Genomic DNA, 22348 nt, shown 5'->3' with positions numbered 1-22348 from the left:
GTAAGGATGTTTCCTATGTCCAGCTACATTCAATATATTTTTAAAACTTGAAAATTAAAATATAATTAACTTTCAAAATATTGCCTATGAAGTAAGGATCCAGGTATTTAAACTTATGACTATTAATTATAAAAAATTCTAGTAAGAATTCAGATTTAAAATGTGATAAAGCTAAACATATATTTCCATTTCAAAAAAAGGCCACAGAAATTTCTAAAGTCAATGATCTATCTTTTGTAGATAATGCCTAAAAAGTTACTTACTAACTAACAAATGGAAAATTTCTCAAAATCTTACCTGCCAATCAAGCAACTAAAACTGAGGAAAACTGCCAAACCATAAAACATATAGTTAAGACCCTAAAATGAAGAGCTTCCTATGTAATGAATTAACTTTGAGTAGGCCCGAATAGAGATATAAAAAGATACTTCAAAACTGTGTATTTTGAAAATGTCAAATTTTACCTGCTGATAAGGAAGCACAGATCTCTGACTTCATCAATCCAGGATCCAGTATAGGAAGTCTTCTATTATAAAGTAAACAGAGCTTAAACATTATAGTGGATTCTACACAGAATTATCTACTTCTCTAAACATTATATACTACCAGCTTTAGTAGCTGATGAATATCAGCTCAAGTCCTCCAAGGACAGAGTATTACACTGGAGCTCAGAACCCAGCATACCCAAGTAGATTCCTCATTCGGGTCTTTAAACACACACATATGCTACAACTGTCAGGGAGTGCTGCCATTCAAACTGTTACTCAGAGAGAACCTGATGACATATATCAAGCATTCAAAACAATTTTAAAGTATTATACCAATATAAGCCAATGCTTAACTTCTATTCTGAAGTATGTGTGTGTGTGTGCATATATATATATATATATATAATATATATATATATAAAACTGACAATGTACAAGAAATATAATTTGAGAGCAGTTTGACTCTTTTTTTTTTTTTTGGTAGTCTCTGAAGACAACATGTGGTCTAAAGGTCAAGGGTATGGAGATCAGAGTTTAACCAACCTGGCTTCCAATATCATTCTGCCACTTAACTATGTGAACTATGGCAACATTATGTAATTTCTTTGAGTCTAACCATATCTGTAAAATGGGAATTTTCAACTATCCATGAAGTTATTATGAGGATTAAATGAGATAAAATGTTTTTAAAGTCAATAGCATAGGGATGCTTGGATGGTTCAGTTGGTTAAGCGACCCTTCAGCTCAGGTCATGATCCCAGGATCCTGAGATCAAGGTCTGCATTGGGCTCCTTGCTCAGCAGGGAGCCTGCTTCTCTCTCAGCCAGCCTGTTCGTGCTCTCTCTCTCTTTACCCCTGACAAATAAATAAAATATTAAAAAAAAAGAAACCCAATAGCATAGACTCAACGAATGAAAACTACATCTATAGGAGCCACTCAAAAACAAATGGCCAAACATAATTCCATTTTTTAAAAATTAGAAATATGTAAAAGGAAACAGAATAAAATACAGTAAAAACACATAATCCCACCATTTTTATTCATTTAATAAATTAGTTTTATTAAACCTATGCAGGGACGCCTGGGTGGCTCAGTTGGTTAAGCAGCTGCCTTCGGCTCAGGTCATGATCCCAGCACCCTGGGATCGAGTCCCATATCGGGCTCCTTGCTCAGCAGGGAGCCTGCTTCTCCCTCTGTCTCTGCCTGCCTCTCTGCCTACTTGTGATCTCTCCCTCTCTCTCTCTGACAAATAAATGAATAAAATCTTAAAAAAAAAAAATTAGAAATATGTAAAAGGAAACAGAATAAAATACAGTAAAAACACATAATCCCACCATTTTTATTCATTTAATAAATTAGTTTTATTAAACCTATGCAGGGACGCCTGGGTGGCTCAGTTGGTTAAGCTGCTGCCTTTGGCTCAGGTCTTGGATCCCAAGGTCCTGGGATCAAGTCCCACATTGGGCTCCTTGCTCAGTAGGGAGCCTGCTTCTGCCTCTGCCGGCTGTTCTCCCTGCTTATGCTCGGTCTCTTGCTCTCTCTCTGACAAATAAATTTAAAAAAAAAAAAAAAAAAAACCCCTATCCTACTGCTCTATGACTGTTCATTGGTTCAAGATTACTTCCTACCCATGAAAAAGAAAAACCAAAGAAAACATTTTATATACATCATTCTTTATAAAGTCTTTGGAAAACATGAAGTATTTGTTCCCTGACATAAAACCCTAGAAACAATCAGAAAAATATATTTTAAGGAATGAGAAGATAATAAATTCAAAGAGACTCATAATATGCAAATCTCCTTCCTTAATTATTTCCCTCTTTTAGACTGTCTACTAAATAGCTCCATTTTAGTATTTCAATGGTCTCTCCAACTCAACATGTCTAAATTTCACATCATGACTAGAACACATCCCCAATCCTGCCCCTTCATATCAGAGAATTATGACTTTCTTTGAAATAAGAGAGAAACCAGGTATCATTCTTAATTCTTACCTCTGATTAATCTGTCAGATTAATCAATCTTCATGTCCTAAATCTCTCTCAAATACTTTCCCATTTCTGTTTGAAGTCATTTTGTCCTTTAGCCTAATTATTACAATAGCTCCCTACCAATTTATTCTCCACACCAGAGCTACAATGATTTTTAAAATGTAAATCTGGTCTATTTAAAAGTCCTTTGGGGCACCTGGGTGGCTCAGTGGGTTAAGCCTCTGCCTTTGGCTCAGGTCATGATCTCAGGGTCCTGGGATCGAGCCCCGCATCGGGTTCTCTGCTCAGCGGGGAGCCTGCTTCCCCCTCTCCCTCTGCCTGCCTCTCTGCCTACTTGTGATCTCTCTCTGTCAAATAAATAAATAAAATCTTTAAAATAAATAAATAAAAGTCCTTTGGTGAATCCCTATATGCTCCTGGGATAAAGTTCAAACTCACAATGACTTCTAGTGTATCTAGGCTGGTCTATTTATGCTTGTTGTCCTGGCATATCTTATTAAAAATTCCTCATTTCACTCCCAAAAGTTTTTCAGTTCAAAAGATAAATTATATGGTCATCCTGTTTGAAAGGCCCTTAATGACTTAGCTTTTTGCACATTTTGTAGCTTTATTTCTTACCATACAAGCCCTAAGCCATAGGGACGTTATTTCTATTTCTCAGTTATGACATGCCTTTCCCTGTGGGCCTTTACATTGGCTATTTCTTCTATGACAAAATTCTAATTACTTTTCTTCACCAATTGGCTAATTCCTGCTAATCCTTTAGTGTTCATCTTAAATGTTACTTTGACCAGGAAGCCTTTAACATCTTGTACTCCTACTATCATATTTGATCGTACTTGCTTAATTATCTGCCTCTCCTGGTTGATGAAAATCTCAGTGAGGACAGGGCCCATGTGTATCTACTTGCTCTCCATATACTTAGCACCTAACATCTTCCTGGCCCAACACTAAGGAGACCCAAATGAAGATGCCTCTCTTCTATCTAGGAAATCTCAGTATAAGAAAGGCTCACATACAAAGAGACATAATATACTGAGGTATGTACCAAGAGAACTACTGGAACAAATTCCTAGAATAACAGCTCAGATGAGATTTGAATAACTGAATAAAAAGAAAGGGACTTCCAGGTAATGAAACATGCAGGGGCTCCTGGGTGTCTCAGTCAGTTAAGCATCTGCCTTCAGCTCAGGTCATGATCACAAAGGCCTGGAACTGAGTCCTACATCTGACTTCCTGCTCAGTTAGGAGGAGTCTGCTTCTCCTTCTTCCTCTGGTTCACCCCGCTCCCATCCGCTCATGCTCTCTAAATAAAAATCTTTTTAAAAAATTAAAAAAGAAGAAAAGAAAACATGCAAAAGGATTCAGGTACATAACATATTGTGAAAACAGTGAGCAGCTTGTGCTTATCTTTCATTAGCCTTTCACTCCCCTTTTCTCCCCACTAAAACCATTGTCAAAGAGAATGAATGAAATCCACTAAGAGCCTTAAAAAAGACATGCCAAGCAATTTAGACTCTATTCTCAGGTGGCTAAAAGCCACTGAAGCAATGTAGCAGTCACTGGCAGATCAATTTCTATTTCCGAATATCACTATGTGGAGGATAAACTAAGAGAATTCAGGAAGATTAACCAGGAGCTCATTACAATAATCTAGAAGAAAGATGAATAAGACAGCAGCAGTGAGAACTGAGAGAAGGAAAAACTGTGAGAGATATTAAAGTAATAACATGAATACAATTGACTCAAATAGAGAAGAATTGAGGGATGTTTTTGCAGTTGCTAATTATTCTGAAAGTTACATTCTTAAATAGGTATACCTCCACACACATAGTTATTCCTGGAAATAAAACAAAGCCATAAAAGGTACAGCAAGTGTACTGCTTTAATTTAAAAGTACTGTATTAAAATAGTAGTTTTATTTATGGCAAAGTTTAAAAGTGTGAGAAATTTTTACTATGAATAACTCACAAGGAAGGTAAAATTGCACATGCCACTCTTATTAGAAGTAATTTAGTTTTGTTTTGAATTTGACAATCGGAGTTTTAAAAAAATAATAAAGCAACATTATAATCCACACAAATTATTTTACAGATTTGCACTGGTGGAATAGAAAGGTATAGCTCTGCCTTGACGGAGTGGGAAGGTTCAAAAATGAAGAGAAGGAAAAATAAAATAAGATATAATAAGAGAGGGAGATAAATCATAAGAGACTCTTAATTATAGGAAATAAACTGAAGGTTGCTGGAGGGGAAGTAGGTGGGGAGATGGGGTAACTGAGTTATGTGCATTAAGGAGGGCATTTGATGTAGTGAGCACTGGGTGTTACACACAACTGATGAGTCACTGAACTCTACCTCTGCAACTAATATGTTAATGTTAATTAACTGAATTTCACTATAATAAAATTTTTTTAAAGTGAAAGGTAGGGGGAAGAAAGGAAACAAAAAAACAGACTTGGGTGAGGCTACAGAAGTACAGAGATGCAAAAGAGAAGATCTGAGCAAAAAAGAGAGGGTAGTAAAAGAGGCTTCTGAAGAACTACATGGATTACATTAGATTTATCCTCTAACCAGAGCATTTTATGAGGGGATGATGAAGTTTAATGTGTTCCACCCAGGACTTTTTTTTTTTTAATAAAACAAAATAAAATACAAAGTATGATACTATATCCCCTGTAGTAAAGAAAATATTGCTTTTATAAATCCATCGTTTCACATATTCTTAAATATATACTGGATTATAATACAGTTATGTATCTTTACTAAGGTTAATTGACAAAAAGGTGGAACAGGACTGCTCTAGAATAATTACTAGCAGAACAAGTCTGAAAAATATTGCCCAAGAAAAATTCAGAATGTTATTGCTTTTTTAAGAGTTAACTAGATGACTTGTGGTCAATGCTCATTTATTTATACATTCACGTACTCTGTCTCTGAACAGGGCTGCCACAAATTTACTAGAGCAATTATTCTGCAAATAACAAGTGGCCAAAAGCAGAGAAATATTATCCAATTCATTGGCCAGAGGTTGCCTAACCCGATGCCACAGTGCTAGGTCCCCTAATACTACAAATGATCACTCCACCAAGTACAATATCATATATCCTGTCAAAGACAAAAAACAATGGTTTACGTGGTCCAAGAGAAAAAAGTGAAGTCAGAATGACACTTTCAATAAAGAACTTAGCAAACTCAACACCCAAAGAACAAATAATCCAATCAAGAAATGGGCAGAGGACATGAACAGACATTTCTGCAAAGACGACATCCAGATGGCCAACAGACACATGAAAAAGTGCTCCACATCACTCGGCATCAGGGAAATACAAATCAAAACCACAATGAGATATCACCTCACACCAGTCAGAATGGCTAAAATTAACAAGTCAGGAAATGACAGATGCTGGCGAGGATGCAGAGAAAGGGGAAGCCTCCTACACTGTTGGTGGGAATGCAAGCTGGTGCAACCACTCTGGAAAACAGCATGGAGGTTCCTCAAAATGTTGAAAATAGAACTACCCTATGACCCAGCAATTGCACTGCTGGGTATTTACCCTAAAGATACAAACGTAGTGATCCGAAGGGGCACGTGCACCCGAATGTTTATAGCAGCAATGTCTACAATAGCCAAACTATGGAAAGAACCTAGATGTCCATCAACAGACGAATGGATAAAGAAGATGTGGTATATATACACAATGGAATACTATGCAGCCATCAAAAGAAATGAAATCTTGCCATTTGCGACGACGTGGATGGAACTAGAGGGTATCATGCTTAGCGAAATAAGTCAATCGGAGAAAGACAACTATCATATGATCTCCCTGATATGAGGGAGAGGAAATGCAACATGGGGGGTTAAGGGGGTAGGAGAAGAGTAAATGAAACAAGATGGGATTGGGAGGGAGACAAACCATAAGTGACTCTTAATCTCACAAAACAAACTGAGGGTTGATGGGGGGAGGGGTTTGGGAGGGGGGGTGGGATTATGGACATTGGGGAGGGTATGTGCTATGGTGAGTGCTGGGAAGTGTGTAAACCTGGCGATTCACAGACCTGTACCCCTGGGGATAAAAATATATTATATGTTTATAAAAAATAAAATTAAAAAAAAAAAGAATGACACTTTCAAGAGAAAGAGATAAGACAAAAAAGAGGTCAAAAGTAAATTAATGTTCTGTGGCAATCTGTAGAATAATTGAATTAAAGCCATAAAAATAACCAAAATGCCAATCTCCCAGCATTGTTCTGGGCCGGGGAGACAAACTTCAGAGCAGGTTACTCTGGGCTCAGATCTCAGCCCTTACTAACTTACCAGCTGTATGTCCTTTGCAGAGTTAAACACTTAGATTCAATTTTAAAGGGAGCTAGTTTTGGAGGACCTGAACACACATTTTTCCAAAGAAGACACACAGATGGACAATGGACACATGAAAAGATGCTCAGTATCACTAACCATCAGAAAAATGCAAATCAAAACCACAATGAAAGATCACTTTATACCTGTCAGAATGGTTAAAATCAAAAGCACAAGAAATAACAAATATTAGTGAGGATGTGGAGAAAAAGGAACCCTTATGTACTGTTGGTGAGAATGCAAATTAGTACAGCCTCTGTGGAAAACAGTATGGAAGTTCCTCAAAAAATTAAAAATAGAATTGCCATATGATCCAATAATGCTACTACTGAAAGAAAATGAAAACACTAATATATGCAACTCTGTTTACTGCAGCATTTAAATTAGCCAAGATATGGAAGCAACCTAAGTATCCATTGATAGATGAACGGATAAGGAAGATGTGGTGTGTACACACACACACACAAATATTACACAGCACTAAAAAAGGATGATTATGCTATTGCAACAACATGGATGGGTATCATGTGACATCAGTTAGACTGAGAAAGACAAATTCTATACGATTTCACTCATATGTGGAATCTAATAAACAAATGAATAAACAAAAAGCAGAATCAGACCGATAGAGAATAACCTGATGGTTGCCAGAAGGACAGGGAGTAGGGGAACGGGACAAGTGGGTAAAGGGGAGCAAGAGATACAGGTTTCTCATTATGGAATGAGTAAGTCATGGGAATAAAAGGCATGAAACCAGAAACAGTCAATGATATTTTAATAGTGTTGTATGGTGACAGATAGTAGCTATACTTGTGGGAAGCAAAGTATAGGGTATAGAGATGTTGAGTTACTATGCTATATACCTGAAACTAATATAATATTATAAGTATATATATATATATACTCAAAAAAGTTAAAATAAAAAGAAAGGGTCATTTCAAACTCAATTATTTTACTAAATAAAATAATATAAATGATGTATCTATCATAGGGTAGACACTATATATACAACTGAGTGTAAAATTTTGCACTGTAGAATGTCTCAGATACTCAGTGGAAAGGGAGAATGGAGCAAGGTAAGCATCCTGAAAGGCTAGAGTCCAAATATACAAGAGAGAGAAAGATTGCCCTTTGAGTCATTTGAATGACCTTGGTACCAGGCATTTTCCCTTCTATAAGTTTGTGTTTATTATTATCAGCTCCAGAACATACAATGTTCCTTATGGATTTAAATCCAATTTGCAAAGATGGTGTAACTGATCCTCACTGATCACCAGCATCAGTTCTGTACAGAGGAGTTCAAATTCTGATGACCAACTTTCCAACCTTCTTAATCTGCCATCACCCTACTCATCCTGTCTTATTTCCCATTATTCACCAACATTTATTTGCTTTAGAAAGAAAGGATTCACTGTCTCCACTTATATATAATCAAATCTAGATGCCTGAGGAATAGCCTACTATAGAAGAAATTAAAAGTTTAATTATCTCCCTTCCCTCAAAGTATGATGGATTGAACTTGCAAAGGTAAATGACACATGGACATTTCCTCCACTCATGAAGTCCAAGAATTTAACAGATGAGAGAGATGTAAATTATACTATCATAAAATCAGTGCCATAACCAAGGTAGCAAAAGGTGCTATGGGTACAGAAATGGCTCCTAACTCTGAATCAGGAAATACTTCATAATCTGCCCTACACAACCATATTCATATCTACCATTATCTTCTGCCCACCTTTTCATTATGTTTCTTCCCCCACCAAACTTTTTAACTTCTTCCCCTTTGTTAAATCTAAACCAATCCAAATCTCAAGAATCAATAGAAATTTTGACTTTCCCAAGATGCATTTTCATCTCTTTTTTTCTAAACTACTAGTATTCTTAGTATTTTAGTTTGCATATTTTTATTTCAGACACACTGATTTTTCTTCCATGGCTACATAATAATTCCCTTGAATACTTGGCAGATTCTTAAAATCTCAATGATCCACTGAATAATATCATTCAACTGAAATTTTAGGATATAATGAAATTGTGATTGAAGATAATCCTATATTCTAAATCCAGCACTATTATATTCTCTGATCTCCAACTGTATTTACAGGCAACTTCAAAAATTTTACCAATTTCACAAATCATACATTGCCAAGCTCATCAGTTCAAGTGTTAGTTCCAATACAATTCTAACAATCTGGATTTTAATATAGGCTTTACCCACTGCAGAGATCAACAATGAATAAGCATTCTAACATAACTTAAACATCTTAAAAATTCTCCATAACATGCCTAAGAACACTTTACCCAATAATTGAATTAACTTGGGTTTTTCTACCTGTTTTAACAAAAGAGGAAGTCCAGAGCTTCTAACAGTATTTGGGCCTAACCCTCCCACCTTTAATTTCTGTTCCTATAAAATGCAAACTCAAGTCTAACAGGATTCAACAACTTACTGTCTTAGCATGAGGAAAAAGTAATACATGAACTAGCAACTGGTTCATAAAAGGGAAAGAAGTGAAATTTGAAATTATATTTTAAGCTTCATTTAGTTCTAGAACCATTAAGAACTTTCTACACTTGTAAAAAGTAAAAACATACATTGAAAATTTTATACCCAATTTGCTCTTAGACAACACTCCCATGTATCCAAGATCTTAAAGAACAGAGCCATCATGAACTCTTCCCGGAAAAAAAAAAAAAAAAAAAAAAGCCTTAAAATATAGCTAACTAAATAGTCAATATTAGAGGAAAGTAAAAGGATTGGTGGTGGGGAACTAAATCAATTTAAATACATAACTAAGAGTAAGAGCCTTTGGGAATTCAGATTATTGAAGAGAATGTTAATGATAAAAGGCTTAACAATATAAAACTTTTTTTTTTAAACAAAAAAGTTGTTGGCAAAACCAGAAGAACAGTACATTTTGGCTTTTTACAGTGGCAGCAATTTAAAGGAGTGACAGAGAATTAGTTTGGCTTCAGACTTTTCCACAACACCAGTGGAACAGAGTAGAGAGCCCAGATACGGACCCTCAACTCTATGGTCAGTTAATCTTCGATAAAACAGGGAAAAATATACAGTGGAAAAAAGACAGTCTCTTCAATAAATGGTGCTGGGAAAACTGGGCAGCTATATGTAGAAGAATGAAACTCAACCATTCTCTTACACCGTACACAAAGATAAACTCAAAATGGATAAAAGACCTCAACGTGAGACAGGAATCCATCAGAGGAGAACATAGGCAGTAATCTCTTCGATATCAGCCACAGCAACTTCTTTCAAGATATGTCTCCAAAGGCAAAGGAAACAAAAGCCAAAATAAACTTTTGGGACTTCATCAAAATCAAAAGCTTCTGCACAGCAAAGGAAACAGTCAAGAAAACAAAGAGGCAACCCAAGGAGTGGGAGAAGATATTTGCAAATGACAGTACAGACAAAAGATTGACATCCAGGATCTATAAAGAACTCCTCAAACTCAACACACGCAAAACAGATAATCATATCAAAAAATGGGCAGAAGATATGAACAGACACTTCTCCAATGAAGACCTACAAATGGTTATCAGACACATGAAAAAATGTTCATCATCACTAGCCATCAGGGAGATTCAAATTAAAACCACATTGAGATATCACCTTACACCAGTTAGAATGACCAAAATTAGCAAGCCAGGAAACAACATGTGTTGGAGGGGATGTGGAGAAAGGGGAACCCTCTTCCACTGTTGCTGGGAATGCAAGTTGGTGCAGCCTCTTTGGAGAACAGTGTGGAGATTCCTCAAGAAATTAAAAATAGAGCTTCCCTATGACCCTGCAATTGCACTACTGGGTATTTACCCCAAAGATACAGATGGAGTGAAAAGAAGGGCCATCTGTACCCCAATGTTTATAGCAGCAATGGCCACGGTTGACAAACTGTGGAAAGAACCAAGATGCCCTTCAACGGACGAATGGATAAGGAAGATGTGGTCCATATACACTATGGAGTATTATGCCTCCATCAGAAAGGATGAATACCCAACTTTTGTAGCAACATGGACGGGACTGGAAGAGATTATGCTGAGTGAAATAAGTCAAGCAGAGAGAGTCAATTATCATATGGTTTCACTTATTTGTGGAACATAACAAATAGCATGGAGGACATGGGGAGTTAGGAGAAGGGAGTTGGGGGAAATTGGAAGGGGAGGTGAACAATGAGAGACTATGGACTCTGAAAAACAATCGGAAGGGTTTGAAGAGGTGCAGGGGTGGGAGGTTGGGGGAACCAGGTGGTGGGTATTAGAGAGGGCATGGATTGCATGGAGCACTGGGTGTGGTACAAAAACAATGAATACTATTATGCTGAAAATAAATTTTTAAAAATGATTTTTAAAAAAGAGTTAATAAAAGTAAACCTTTTTACTAAAAATGGCATGCTACAATTTTTCTAAAATTATATTTACCTATATGCCTAAATAAATACAAATTGTTGGCAATTAATTTGTTATTTGGGGTGGTAGTTTTAGGATTCCCCCTTTTATACTTTTACTGTAACAAACATGTATCACTTTTTCAAAAATGAGCCATTATACTAAAAACAAACAAACAAACAAAAAAACAGCAAACTTCCTGCCCAATTCACAGTTTTCTCTTTCTAACTTTGGTGGTAGGTCTTTATCAACATCCTACTAGCTAACCAAGAAGTCTTCTCTTAAATAGAAGATTTGTTCTAATTTCCCTTTGAATTCCTCAAAGGAAGCATGGTATAACAAGAGTTAAAATCACGTTCAAAAACTACCTTCTATTGAACCCTTACTCCTCACCCAGTGCCATGCTAAAACCAAAATCCACTCTTTGATTTAACCTGTGAGGCAAGTATCTTCCCTTTTTACAGATATGGTAAAATAATTTGCCTAAAAGGTCTCTTAGCTGCTAGGTGGCAAGGAGATTAAAAAATTATAAGGAGTACAAAGGTCAAGTTCTTGACCACTAATTTTTTTTTTCTTAAGCCCTTAATTCTACAGTAAGACAGACCTAAATTAAATCCAGATTATGTTAGTAGCAGTGTGACCCTGGACAAGTGACAACTTGTCATCTTTACTTTTTCCATCTTCAAAATGGGCAGATTATCAACCCTCTCATTACATCAATAAAAATAAATAATAAAGCTCTTAGACCTCCATTTAGCGGATAGAAAGTATTCTATTTGGTGATAAGTAACAAGTTCTTAAAACACTAAGAACATCAAGAAGAATATGATATCACAAAAGTAACCAAATAAAATTTATAAATACCAGAGAGACTTAAGTCATGTAGCAGTGAATCTTAGCAGAAAATGTTTTCATGTTTCCTTTTGAGTCTGTTCACAAAACATTCCTTTATTCAAGTATTGTAACATATAAATCAGAGTTTAAAGAATCATAAAAGTTTAGTAAAATGTGACATAATATAAAATTTGGACCAACCAGAATGGATCAAATTCCTGAGCACAAAGGTTACCACTTGGTTCCATTTCTAAGTTGCCTCAGGCAAACTTGCCCTCTTTGGGGGCTAAATCATCATTTAGAACCACCACCTTAAAGAGGAGAACCCTGAGAAAATGCTACTTTCCTCTGAAAACTGGTTTAACTTTTGATTCTACTCTCAAGTCCTAAATACATCAAATAAACTTTCTAAGGCTTCTACGTTCCTTAAAAAATTAATTTTTTATCTAAGAAGGAAGTCACAGAAGATGGGTTAAAATATAAGCTTCTTAATAAGTAACTTGTCAGAAATAAAAGTACATCTGGGGCACCTGGGTGGCTCAGTGGGTTAAAACCTCTGCCTTCAGCTCAGGTCATGATCCCAGGGTCCTGGGATCGAGCCCCACATCGGGCTCTCTGCTCAGCAGGGAGCCTGCTTCTGCTTCTCTCTCTCTCTGCCTGCCTCTCTGCCTACTTGTGATCTTTGTCAAATAAATAAATAAAATCTTTAAAAAAAAGTGTATATTTGTTGTAATAATAGGAAAACAAATACACTTTTGAAAGAAGCAATGTTAGTAGTTTTAAAAGCCACTTTACAAACCATCTTTTTAAATTCTGAACAGCTAATCTGCCCCATTATAATTTCTAAGATGTGTGTAATTGTTTCATTTTCACTAAATTTAGCATAATGACATGTCCAGGTCTTGGCAGTAATGTGCTGTATTACATTTAGTAAATAAATGGGTTTAAAAAAATAATGGGAGCTTCAGTGATCACTGAATAAATTAGTGATACTTAAGAGCAGAAAATGCTTTTGAAAACCCCAACAATAATCTGCACCAAAAGCATACTTGAACATGCATACCTCAAATCATCGCTTGGTTCTTTTTTTTCTGGAAGTACCATGTGCTTAGAGTCTGTTGACTGGTGCTCTTCAGCAACACTGGGTTCCTGGTTTATCATAGGGAACTCTGAAGTAAATGAGAGCTCCCCTTCACTGGAGACCCCAAAGAGGTCTGGGTCATCTTGAATGACATCAATTAAGAGGACATCATCTTCATATGCTTTAAGAATATCTGGAAACCCCATTTTAATTTCTGAAAAGTTCTTAGTCATTTCTCTACCACTAACTTCAGAGAAAACTGGTTTGAATGTTTCTTGTTCATTAGAGCAGAAAGCAGGACTTTTCTCTATACACCCAAGATCACAAGAAAAAGTATTTCTTTCAACTGTGAGAGAAACAGCTTCCTTGTTTGAAATAATATTGCCTGGTTCAGAGATGTGGTTGGATGGTTTATTACCATTATCTTGCTTTAAAAAACCTGAAGAAATACTACAGGAATGCTTGCAGCTGCATGAGTCAGAATTAGCTGGCACTGGAGTTACACTATTTTGTATTCTCAAAGACTGAGGTCCTGAAGTTACTGTAGAAATATTTTCTTTATTCCTATTTTGTCTTACCTCGGCTCCAGATAAATTGTCAAGAAGTTCTAAGGGACTATATGCTTCTCTTTCTGATGACCTTGCATTTATTTCTTTCCTTTTTTCTGTTTTATTCTTAAGTAATGGAATTTTAAAATTAGTCAGCCGGCCTGTGTTCAGTATTTTCACCAAGTCTGGAACCACAAGGGTTTGCTTAGCAATGCATGCTTTTCGATGAATAGTTTTGCCTATAGAGTTATTTGCTTCCTGGACATCCTGGGAAGCCACTGTCAAATTAAATTTTGTTAAATTCCCTCTATCTTTTTTTTTATTTCCTGTTAAGTTTTGAGGCACATTAGTTAGCTGAGTATCTTCAGTAGTATTAGAAACTACCTCTGAACCACTTCTGCTTGGTTCCTCTGACTGTATCATTTTATCATCAATTATGGGTTCCTTTATAATCATTAAAGTAGGTTCTATTGTGGAGACTGAAGACAAACAATTTAAATTAGAATCCAATTTTTCTTTACTTGAAGATTCACTGTTTGTTTCTGTTATGGTACTTTGTAATGCTAATTTAGAATCAGTTAAGTGAGTTTGATTTGTTTGGTGTTTAAGAAAATCATCTTGCTTAAAACTTTCCCGAGACCCAGGAAGACAGTTATTTGAATCTGGCAAGGAAGACTTTTTCCAACACTGGGCAGATATTCTAGCACAGGAATAACAAGGCCAAGTTCTTTTACCAGTCATCGGTATTGCTCTGTGACAGCCTAACTTCAATTCTTCAGCTTCATTTCTCAAGTCTTCCCATGAAGATCTCTTTTCCAAATTACAGCAATCACTAGGTAATTTCACTATCGAGCTTTGCATCAACTTAATATACTCTTCTGGCTCCATGCTTTTAAATCCTAAGTGCTCTGAAGCATTTTTTATTTCTTCTTCCAAAAGTGGCTCAAGGGTTTTCTGAAACATAGCATTTACATGATGTCCAGGACTTGTTTTTTTCCCTGCTGTTTCTGGAAGACTTAATAAATGATCCACTGGGGAGAGTGTATTGTGGTTTATGTTTCTCAAAACTTTTAAAGGACTTTTTTTAGCCTCTAAAGTCTCTGCTCCTTTATCCTCAGCACCTGTTTGGTTTTCTTGTAATACCAACTCAGACTTGCTATACATATTAGAGAAGTTCATCTCAATAATCATTTCATCTCCTTTTTCAGACACCTTCATCCTTTTCCTGGGTTTTCTCCCAACATTGCTCTCCTCTATTGAGTATTTATTGTTTTCATTCTGAAGGCAGGAAAACAAGCCATTACTTTTACTTTGGTATAAATCAGTTTTTTCAAGCAATAACTTATTTACTCCCATTAAGTTTTCTTCAGTTTGTAAAAGCTGAGGAGCATTATTTGTGTCACTCTTATCTGCAAGACTCCTAAAGTTTTCTTTCTTTAACTTTCAGGAATTTTCTGGTACATGCATACGTCCACCATCACGTTTATATGAAAGGCTATTTTCATCATTACAACCCTTGGAATGGGGGAAACAACTGCAATCATGTAATTTTAAAATGGAATTACTTTCTACTCAGGTGACAAGCTGTTACAAGAATATTTTGGAGTATTCTTGTACAGTTCATCTTGGAATTCAACCTTAATATTTTGTGTAGCCTTATTTTCAGTTATTTTGAGAGGGCTTTTTTAAGGGCTTTCTAAGCCCTTAAGTTTTTTAATTCGAATTCTTCTTTTAATACCTTCTATCAAACCTTCCTTACCCAAAGACCACAAGAAAGCCATACTTTGAAATTCACTGCAATCCACTGTTTGGAAAGATTCCAAATTGGTTAATGATTCCTTTCTTACCAGGTCAGTCCCTGGCTGTGGATCATCACTTGAGGCTTCAGTAACTTTTCTTTTTTCCTTGGCTGATCAAAACAACAAAACATACCAGAAAAGATTTTATATTGAGGAGGAAAAAGCAATACCACTTAAAATTTAAAAATTGTGAAGCCATCCACTTTTATTTCCCTGAATAGCTGTATGGGAACACACAAATGCTTTTAAATGAAAGACCTAATTTCTGTTAAGGAACTACATACAAATCTGCATAAATTTCAAGGCAGCTGAATAACCTCTAGCATCAGTATCACTTCACACTACCCAAAATGGATCACTAGTAGGAATTCCTCTTACCGTAATTCTGACCAAGGGCTCCTAACAGGGCAAACACCTTCTAAGAGAATTCCTGTTCTTCCCCCTCTCCTGGTCAACCACGTGCATTGGTAAAGCCCACACAAACTCAAGTTAAACACTAGTGTGAAACAATGATGGGGCAGGCTGAGGTGCAAATGCAAAAATGGGAGCAATCCCTGAGCGCTTTCTTGCTATCTTCCCAAATGCAAGGGGAGCTCCGCCTCCTTCACTGCTTCTAATCCCTGAGGATCCGAGGGGTCCGAAGGGCTCCCCTGGCCCCCAGACCCTCCTCTCAGCTGCCTCACAGCAGCCTTCCCAGTCCCGGACGCCTCACCCGACTTGTCACTTTCCACCTCTTCTCTCCCAGACGCCCGGGCCACCATTCTCCTCTTTTGCCTGCTCTCCTCGCGTTCCCAGACCTCAGGGCCGCAGCCTCCCGCTTCGCCTGGCCCTGGCCGCCGGCCTCGCTTCCTCGGGCCTCGCGCGTCGCCTTCACGCCCGTGGGCTGCCGTGGGCCCTGAGGGCAGCGGCCGCCGCATCCGCCCCGGGGGGCCCACCCTGCCCGCGGATGCCCTCCGATGCACTCCAAGGCCGGCCGCACCCGCTTACAGGCGCCCACCCGCCGCGCGAAAGCTGCTTCCGCTGCCAAGACCCCAGCCTTGGGCCAGCTCCGTGCCGCCTGCCGTCTGGCTCGGGGCCGGAAGCGGAAGTAGGGTCTGTGCGCTGCAGACCTAGGCAGGCTGGGCGGGGCCCAACGGGCGGAGGGCCCGAGCCGGTGCAAGCCATGATTGCGGGCTTCACTGCTTGCGACCGTGGCCCGTGGCGCCTTTCTAGGCCAGAGCCTCCTGGAAACTTTCAGGGCTCTTTGTCTCACCTGCTGTCCCTTCCTCTTGGCGGCTGGCTGGCAGAGACGACTGCCGGCCAGTGGCTTCTAACCATCCCAAACCACGTGGGGTCCCTTTCTGTCAGCCTTCTTGATTTATTTACCCACATATCCTGTAGGCACCTCAAGCTCTTGTACGGTTGCAACACTGAGCTTATCTTCCCTTACAAGCTTGCTCCTTCTGTGTTGGTGGATGTGCCACCATCCACTCACTTGTCTAAGAAATTCAGAAACCTTGAGAGACAGCTTCTTTCCACATCATCCCTCTCAGCCACATTGATTACGTCTGCTTGATTCTACTTTCTGTGTTTGTCAGCCACTCTCCCCTTTACTATTCGGTTCTGGCTCCCAGAATTTGACTGATCTACTGCATCAGCCTCCTAAATTGTATTCATGCTTCTGTCCTTGTGTAATTGAACCAACCTTGAGTTTGCTCCTTGGTGAGTCAGAAATTGCACCAGACTGAGTTGTGGCACAGAGAAACTTCATTTGCAGCAAATAAGGAGATCATGGGTAATAACTTCCAAAGCCGTGACTTCCTAGCAGGGGTGAATGGGTTCCTTTTATTTAGGGGTAGGATGAATATTTAGATAGAGAAGCCTTGTTATCATATGTAGAGGCAGGCGTAGGATCCTGCATGTGTCTTAAGAAAATATGCCTATACATGACGTATATTATGTAAACGAGGCTCAGGCTCCTCCTTGGCTGGAGATTTTAGTATTATAATGAGGTAAAAGTAGTCATCAATCATTCCACAGGCCACTCCGTGGTCCAACTGTGCAAGCGTGAGTCTGGGGTTAAGTTCAAACCAGTGTGGGTTGTCTGGGTTGGCAGAGGCAAGTCGTTATTGCTCCAGGGAGATTTCACTTTCATTTGCCTGAGTTAAGGTATATTCAGGAAAAAAGAGCTTAAGGAAAAATGTGGGACAAAGGTCAGCGAGTACAAGCAGGTGGGCAGTACAGTCAGATCTTGGGGTCTAGCTGGTGATATTTGTATTATTCCAAAGAAGCTTCTACCTGCTGCCGGTCTTTTCCCTCCCCTCCCATGAAAGGAGATGCTGGCATTTCTCAGCTTGGCTCCTCATGAATTTTCTTTACTCAGAGACTACAACTAGCAGAAAAAAGTCCAAACTCTTCAGTTTGGTATTTGTGGCTCTCTTTGATGTGCCCACGAGATATTTAACGAATTTTGTCTCTCACTGTCGGGAAAAGTTGAGCTTCGGTGGAAAATTATGTGAAGGAGTCACCCTTCTGCATTATCTGATTCTGATTCTATGGGAGCTATCTTACAGCTCTAAGTTTTAAATAAGTAGTAGCAATACATAAGAATGGTCTGTAGACATGCAAATTCTGTCAGTTGACTTCTCCTCTCACAAGTGGAAGAACCAAGTTTTGCCTCAATTTGCACATTCTCTTTAAAATTCCTGATCTATAAATGTGTCTGTTCTTCAGACTTGTCTTTTCAACTGGTAATTATAAAATCTGCCTGATGATAGAAAGTCATTAACACACTTTCATTTTAACATCTCTATGAAAATCATGACTTTATCTTTTGGGGGAGAAAACTATCTTCTAACAATACACATCTCCTGCACTTTGTATACTGTGTCAGGCCTGTGCCTCTCTACATGCTAGTCCTGGAAATTGTTTTTTGCTTTTCTGCCTGGTGAACTACATGTTCCCCTTCAAGATACAGTGTGAGAATCACCTCTCAAGGAAGCTTCCCTGCTATCTTTCTCCCTACACTTGTGTGTGTGTGTGTGTGTGTGTGTGTGTGTGTGTGTGTGTGTGTGTTGGGAGCAAGGAGTGTCAGGTATTCCTGCCTGCCTGCTAACACATTACCTTCAGCTCTTTTCTTGTGGATCACTTTCAAGGCAGATACCTTCTGTTAGTCTTTGCATTTTGTATGTTTTAAGAAAAACTTGGTGATTTTTTAACACAATGGGTGTGGACATTAAAAGATGGTATGATGCACAGAGTAGTGTTATAGTTTGGATAAGCAGTTTAAAAGAAGTATTCTTAGGATCTTCTATAAACTAGAACTTAGGTAAGGGAGGTGTAGAGGATCTAGAAACTTCTCTTGTTTCTTTCTGCTTGTGAAAAACTCCAGTAAACGGAAACCAGTTTAAGAATTACAGAATAGAAAAAGCTATTTTAGGGGTTTCAGGCTACATGTTCATTCAAAAAGAGATACTTTGTGCCTCAGTTTTTTCATCTGAAAATGAAATAATAATAGTGTCTCTGGAAGGAATATGTCACCCCAAAATATTTTGACATAAACATTGCTTTGAACTGACAACAATTAGGAAGCAACAAATACAGGAAAAACTCTCTCTACTTCCCCACCCTTTCTGCTTAAAGGCAGGATATAAATTCTGCTTTACTGGAGATGACTCTAGACTTCTATCAGCACTACGGCAATCTGCAAATTAACCTTACTCCATTAGATTCTTCCTATATATTGATCTTCCTGCAGTTTGTCACTCTAGGAAGCCTAAAATAGTTTTCCTTTGTGGTACCACTTCTAAACAAATTTAGTGTTTACTGTTGAAGATGATAGCACTTTATAGGCCAGAGTTCTAAGCCACCACTTGGTGTTAACTCTTTGTTGAGGTTTCTCCTGAATGATGTACCCTGTATGCATTAAACTGTTTTTCTCTTGTTAACCTGTCTTTTTGTTAAAGAACACTTCAACAAAGGGCTTTAACAAATGGAGAACTTAAAATGGGTAGAGTTTGTGTGCAAATATTTGAAGGCATTTAGAACAATGCCTAGCAGATTGTAAACATTAAGTAGATATGTTAAATAAAAACCTCAACATATCAAAAGACTCTATATAATTTTGACATTTACTATTTATAAGATAAACATTGTTACTAAGATCTTAGTAAAATAAAAGATAAAAATTCAAGGGTCTAGCCTCTTTGGTCTGAATAAAAACAGGTGAGATAAATATAGCTATAGACCAGGAATTTAAAAACTTTTATGACCCATAACTGTTTAGCAATGCATAAAAGAGGAATGGGAAGAGTTTAGTAGCATAGGAAATTGAAAAATGAAGCACACTGAGTGTATTCAATAAGAAAATTCTCATCTTTATTACAGATTTCAAGTTCTTCACCAAACTGCTTTCATGGAAAACCTGAGGAAATTAGGTGTGTTCATAAAAGTTTTTATGGATCTTCTGCTCTCTTCTGTGACATAATTATCATAATCCTTCTAGTGGGCTTGGTAATTTCTGGAAAGGGCAGGCAGAGCTGTTTACCAAAAAATACTCAATCTTCCTAGTAGTGGATCTCATACACTTCAGAGTTCAGAAGATGGAGCAGAATATTTACCCATATCTATTGGGTTGCATCTCAATCCACAAAGAGTTGGCCCTCTGCGAGAGTCGGGGGGTCCCTTCTCTTCTATTCCCTTCCCTTTTCTATTAACCCTTTCCCTTTGCCCCTGGATTCTCACTGACACTACTGTTCAGCCCTCAAAGTCAATTTCAGCATCACTGCTTCTCGAATGTCCTTTGCATCTCTAACCTGGAAAGATGACAGCACAGCCACATTCTCTATATTCCACCACTACAGCTGTAGATTATTAATGCATAGGACTGGCTACATAATACATGGGGCCTGTGCAACCATACAGATCATGTGCCCATGAAGCCAGTCCTACAGATCCATGGTCTACTTCTACAAACATCCAGAAGGCTACCAAACCTCTCTATTGTTAGTATCTATCAGCTTTGACAGTATTATTCTGTATCATGCCTGTCCAGTTTGCACTCAGAGCAATCCCATACCCTTCCACTGCCTGCTTTGAATCACAGGGGCCAGCCTCTGCAGTCTGTGTTTTCCATTCCCCTGGGTCAGCTGGCTTTGGGTGAGATTTGGCCAATGGAGGACACTGTGGTAGGAGAATGGAGAAGGGATACTTTTTTCTTCCTTAGGCTGCCTATTAGACACACCAGATGTGTCTCCGTTGAGACTCCAACTCTTGCTGGTAAGACTCACTGTGATGCAGCTTCCATCAGGTACCTTGAGATCTCTTTGCTTCAAGAAGAGGCAGTGTCTTTCTATTATTATGAACCTCAGGAACCTTCTGGAAACCATGAAACCCTGTTCATTTTCTCTGCTCATTCAGCCCAACTCCTGCATTACATTCCTTTGTTTAAAATACTTAATTTCTTGGAGAGGAGTCAAGATGGCGGAGAAGTAGCAGGCTGAGACTACTTCAGGTAGCGGGAGATCAGCTAAGTAGCTTATCTAAAGATTGCAAACACCTACAAATCCAACGGGAGATCGAAGAGAAGAAGAACAACAACTCTAGAAACAGAAAATCAACCACTTTCTGAAAGGTAGGACTGGCGGAGAAGTGAATCCAAAGCAACGGGAAGATAGACCGCGGGGGGAGGGGCCGGCTCCCGGCAAGCGGCGGAGCAACGGAGCACAAAATCAGGACTTTTAAAGATTTTTTTTTAAGATTTTATTTATTTATTTGACAGAGAGAAATCACAAGTAAGCAGAGAGGCAGGCAGAGAGAGAGGAGGAAGCAGGCTCCCTGCTGAGCAGAAAGCCCGATGTGGGGCTCGAACCCAGGACCTGGGATCATGACCTGAGCCGAAGGCAGTGGCCCAACCCACTGAGCCACCAAGGCGCCCCAAAATCAGGACTTTTAAAAGTCTGTTCCACTGAGGGACATCGCTCCAGAGGCTTAACCGGGGTGAAGCCCAGGCGGGGTCAGCGTGGCCTCAGGTCCCACAGGGTCACAGAAGGATTGGGGTGTCTGAGTGTCGCAGAGCTTACAGGTATTAGAACAGGGAAGCCGGCAACAGAGACAGAGACGAGGAGTGAACTCTAAGCTCAGGGTTACCTTGAACCGGTTGCAGGCTCGGTCAGCTCGGACACGGTCTGAGGCCAGGGTGACGGGAGTAATTGGGCGCTGTGCTCTGAGGGCACACTGAGGAGTGGGGCCCCGGGCTCTCGGCTCCTCCGGGCCAGAGACTGGGAGGCCGCCATCTTCATTCCCGCCCTCCGGAACACTACGAAAAGCGCTCAGGGAACAAAAGTGCCTGAAAGCAAATCCAGCAAACCCGAGCCTATTACTCAGCCCGGCCCGGGTAAGGGCGGTACAACTCCGCCTGGGGCAAAGACACTTGAGAATCACTACAACAGGGCCCTCCCCGAGAAGATCAACAAGAAACCAAGCCAGGACCAAGTTCACCTACCAAGGAGTGTAGTTTCAAGACCAAGGAGAGCATCAGAATTCCAGAGGAGGAGAAAGCAAAGCACGGAACTCATGGCTTTCTCCCCATAATTCTTTAGCCTTGCAGTTAATTTAATTTTTTTTTCTTTTTCAATTTTTTTTTCTCTTCTTCTGCTAAATTTTTTTAACTTTTACCATTTTCTTTTTTAACGTTTTTTAGATAGTTTATCTAATATATATTTTTTTTCCTTTTATATTTTTTCTTTATCGGTTTTCTTATTTTAATTGTTTCTTTTTTTTTTTTCTTTCTGAACCTCTTTTTATCCCCTTTCTCCCCCCCCCCCCCACGATTTGGGATCTCTTCTGATTTGGCTAAAGCAT

General features: G+C 38.8%; 1 protein-coding gene across 1 annotated transcript in view; it reads right to left on the bottom strand.

The window, feature by feature from the left end:
• Positions 1-16425, bottom strand: part of TOPAZ1 (testis and ovary specific TOPAZ 1) — a 119456-nt gene extending 103031 nt beyond the window's left edge. Inside the window, 4 exon segments of the mRNA XM_047742265.1 lie at positions 465-526; positions 13144-15280; positions 15283-15618; positions 16071-16425. Coding sequence (XP_047598221.1) covers positions 465-526; positions 13144-15280; positions 15283-15618; positions 16071-16425 — 2890 coding nt within the window.
• Positions 16426-22348: the final 5923 nt, after the last annotated feature.

The sequence above is a fragment of the Lutra lutra genome, chromosome 1 (genome assembly GCF_902655055.1).
Source record: "Lutra lutra chromosome 1, mLutLut1.2, whole genome shotgun sequence".
Lineage (NCBI taxonomy): Eukaryota > Metazoa > Chordata > Mammalia > Carnivora > Mustelidae > Lutra > Lutra lutra.
The sequence above is the reverse complement of the archived record's forward strand: the minus strand, read 5'-3'. Positions and strand labels throughout refer to the sequence as shown.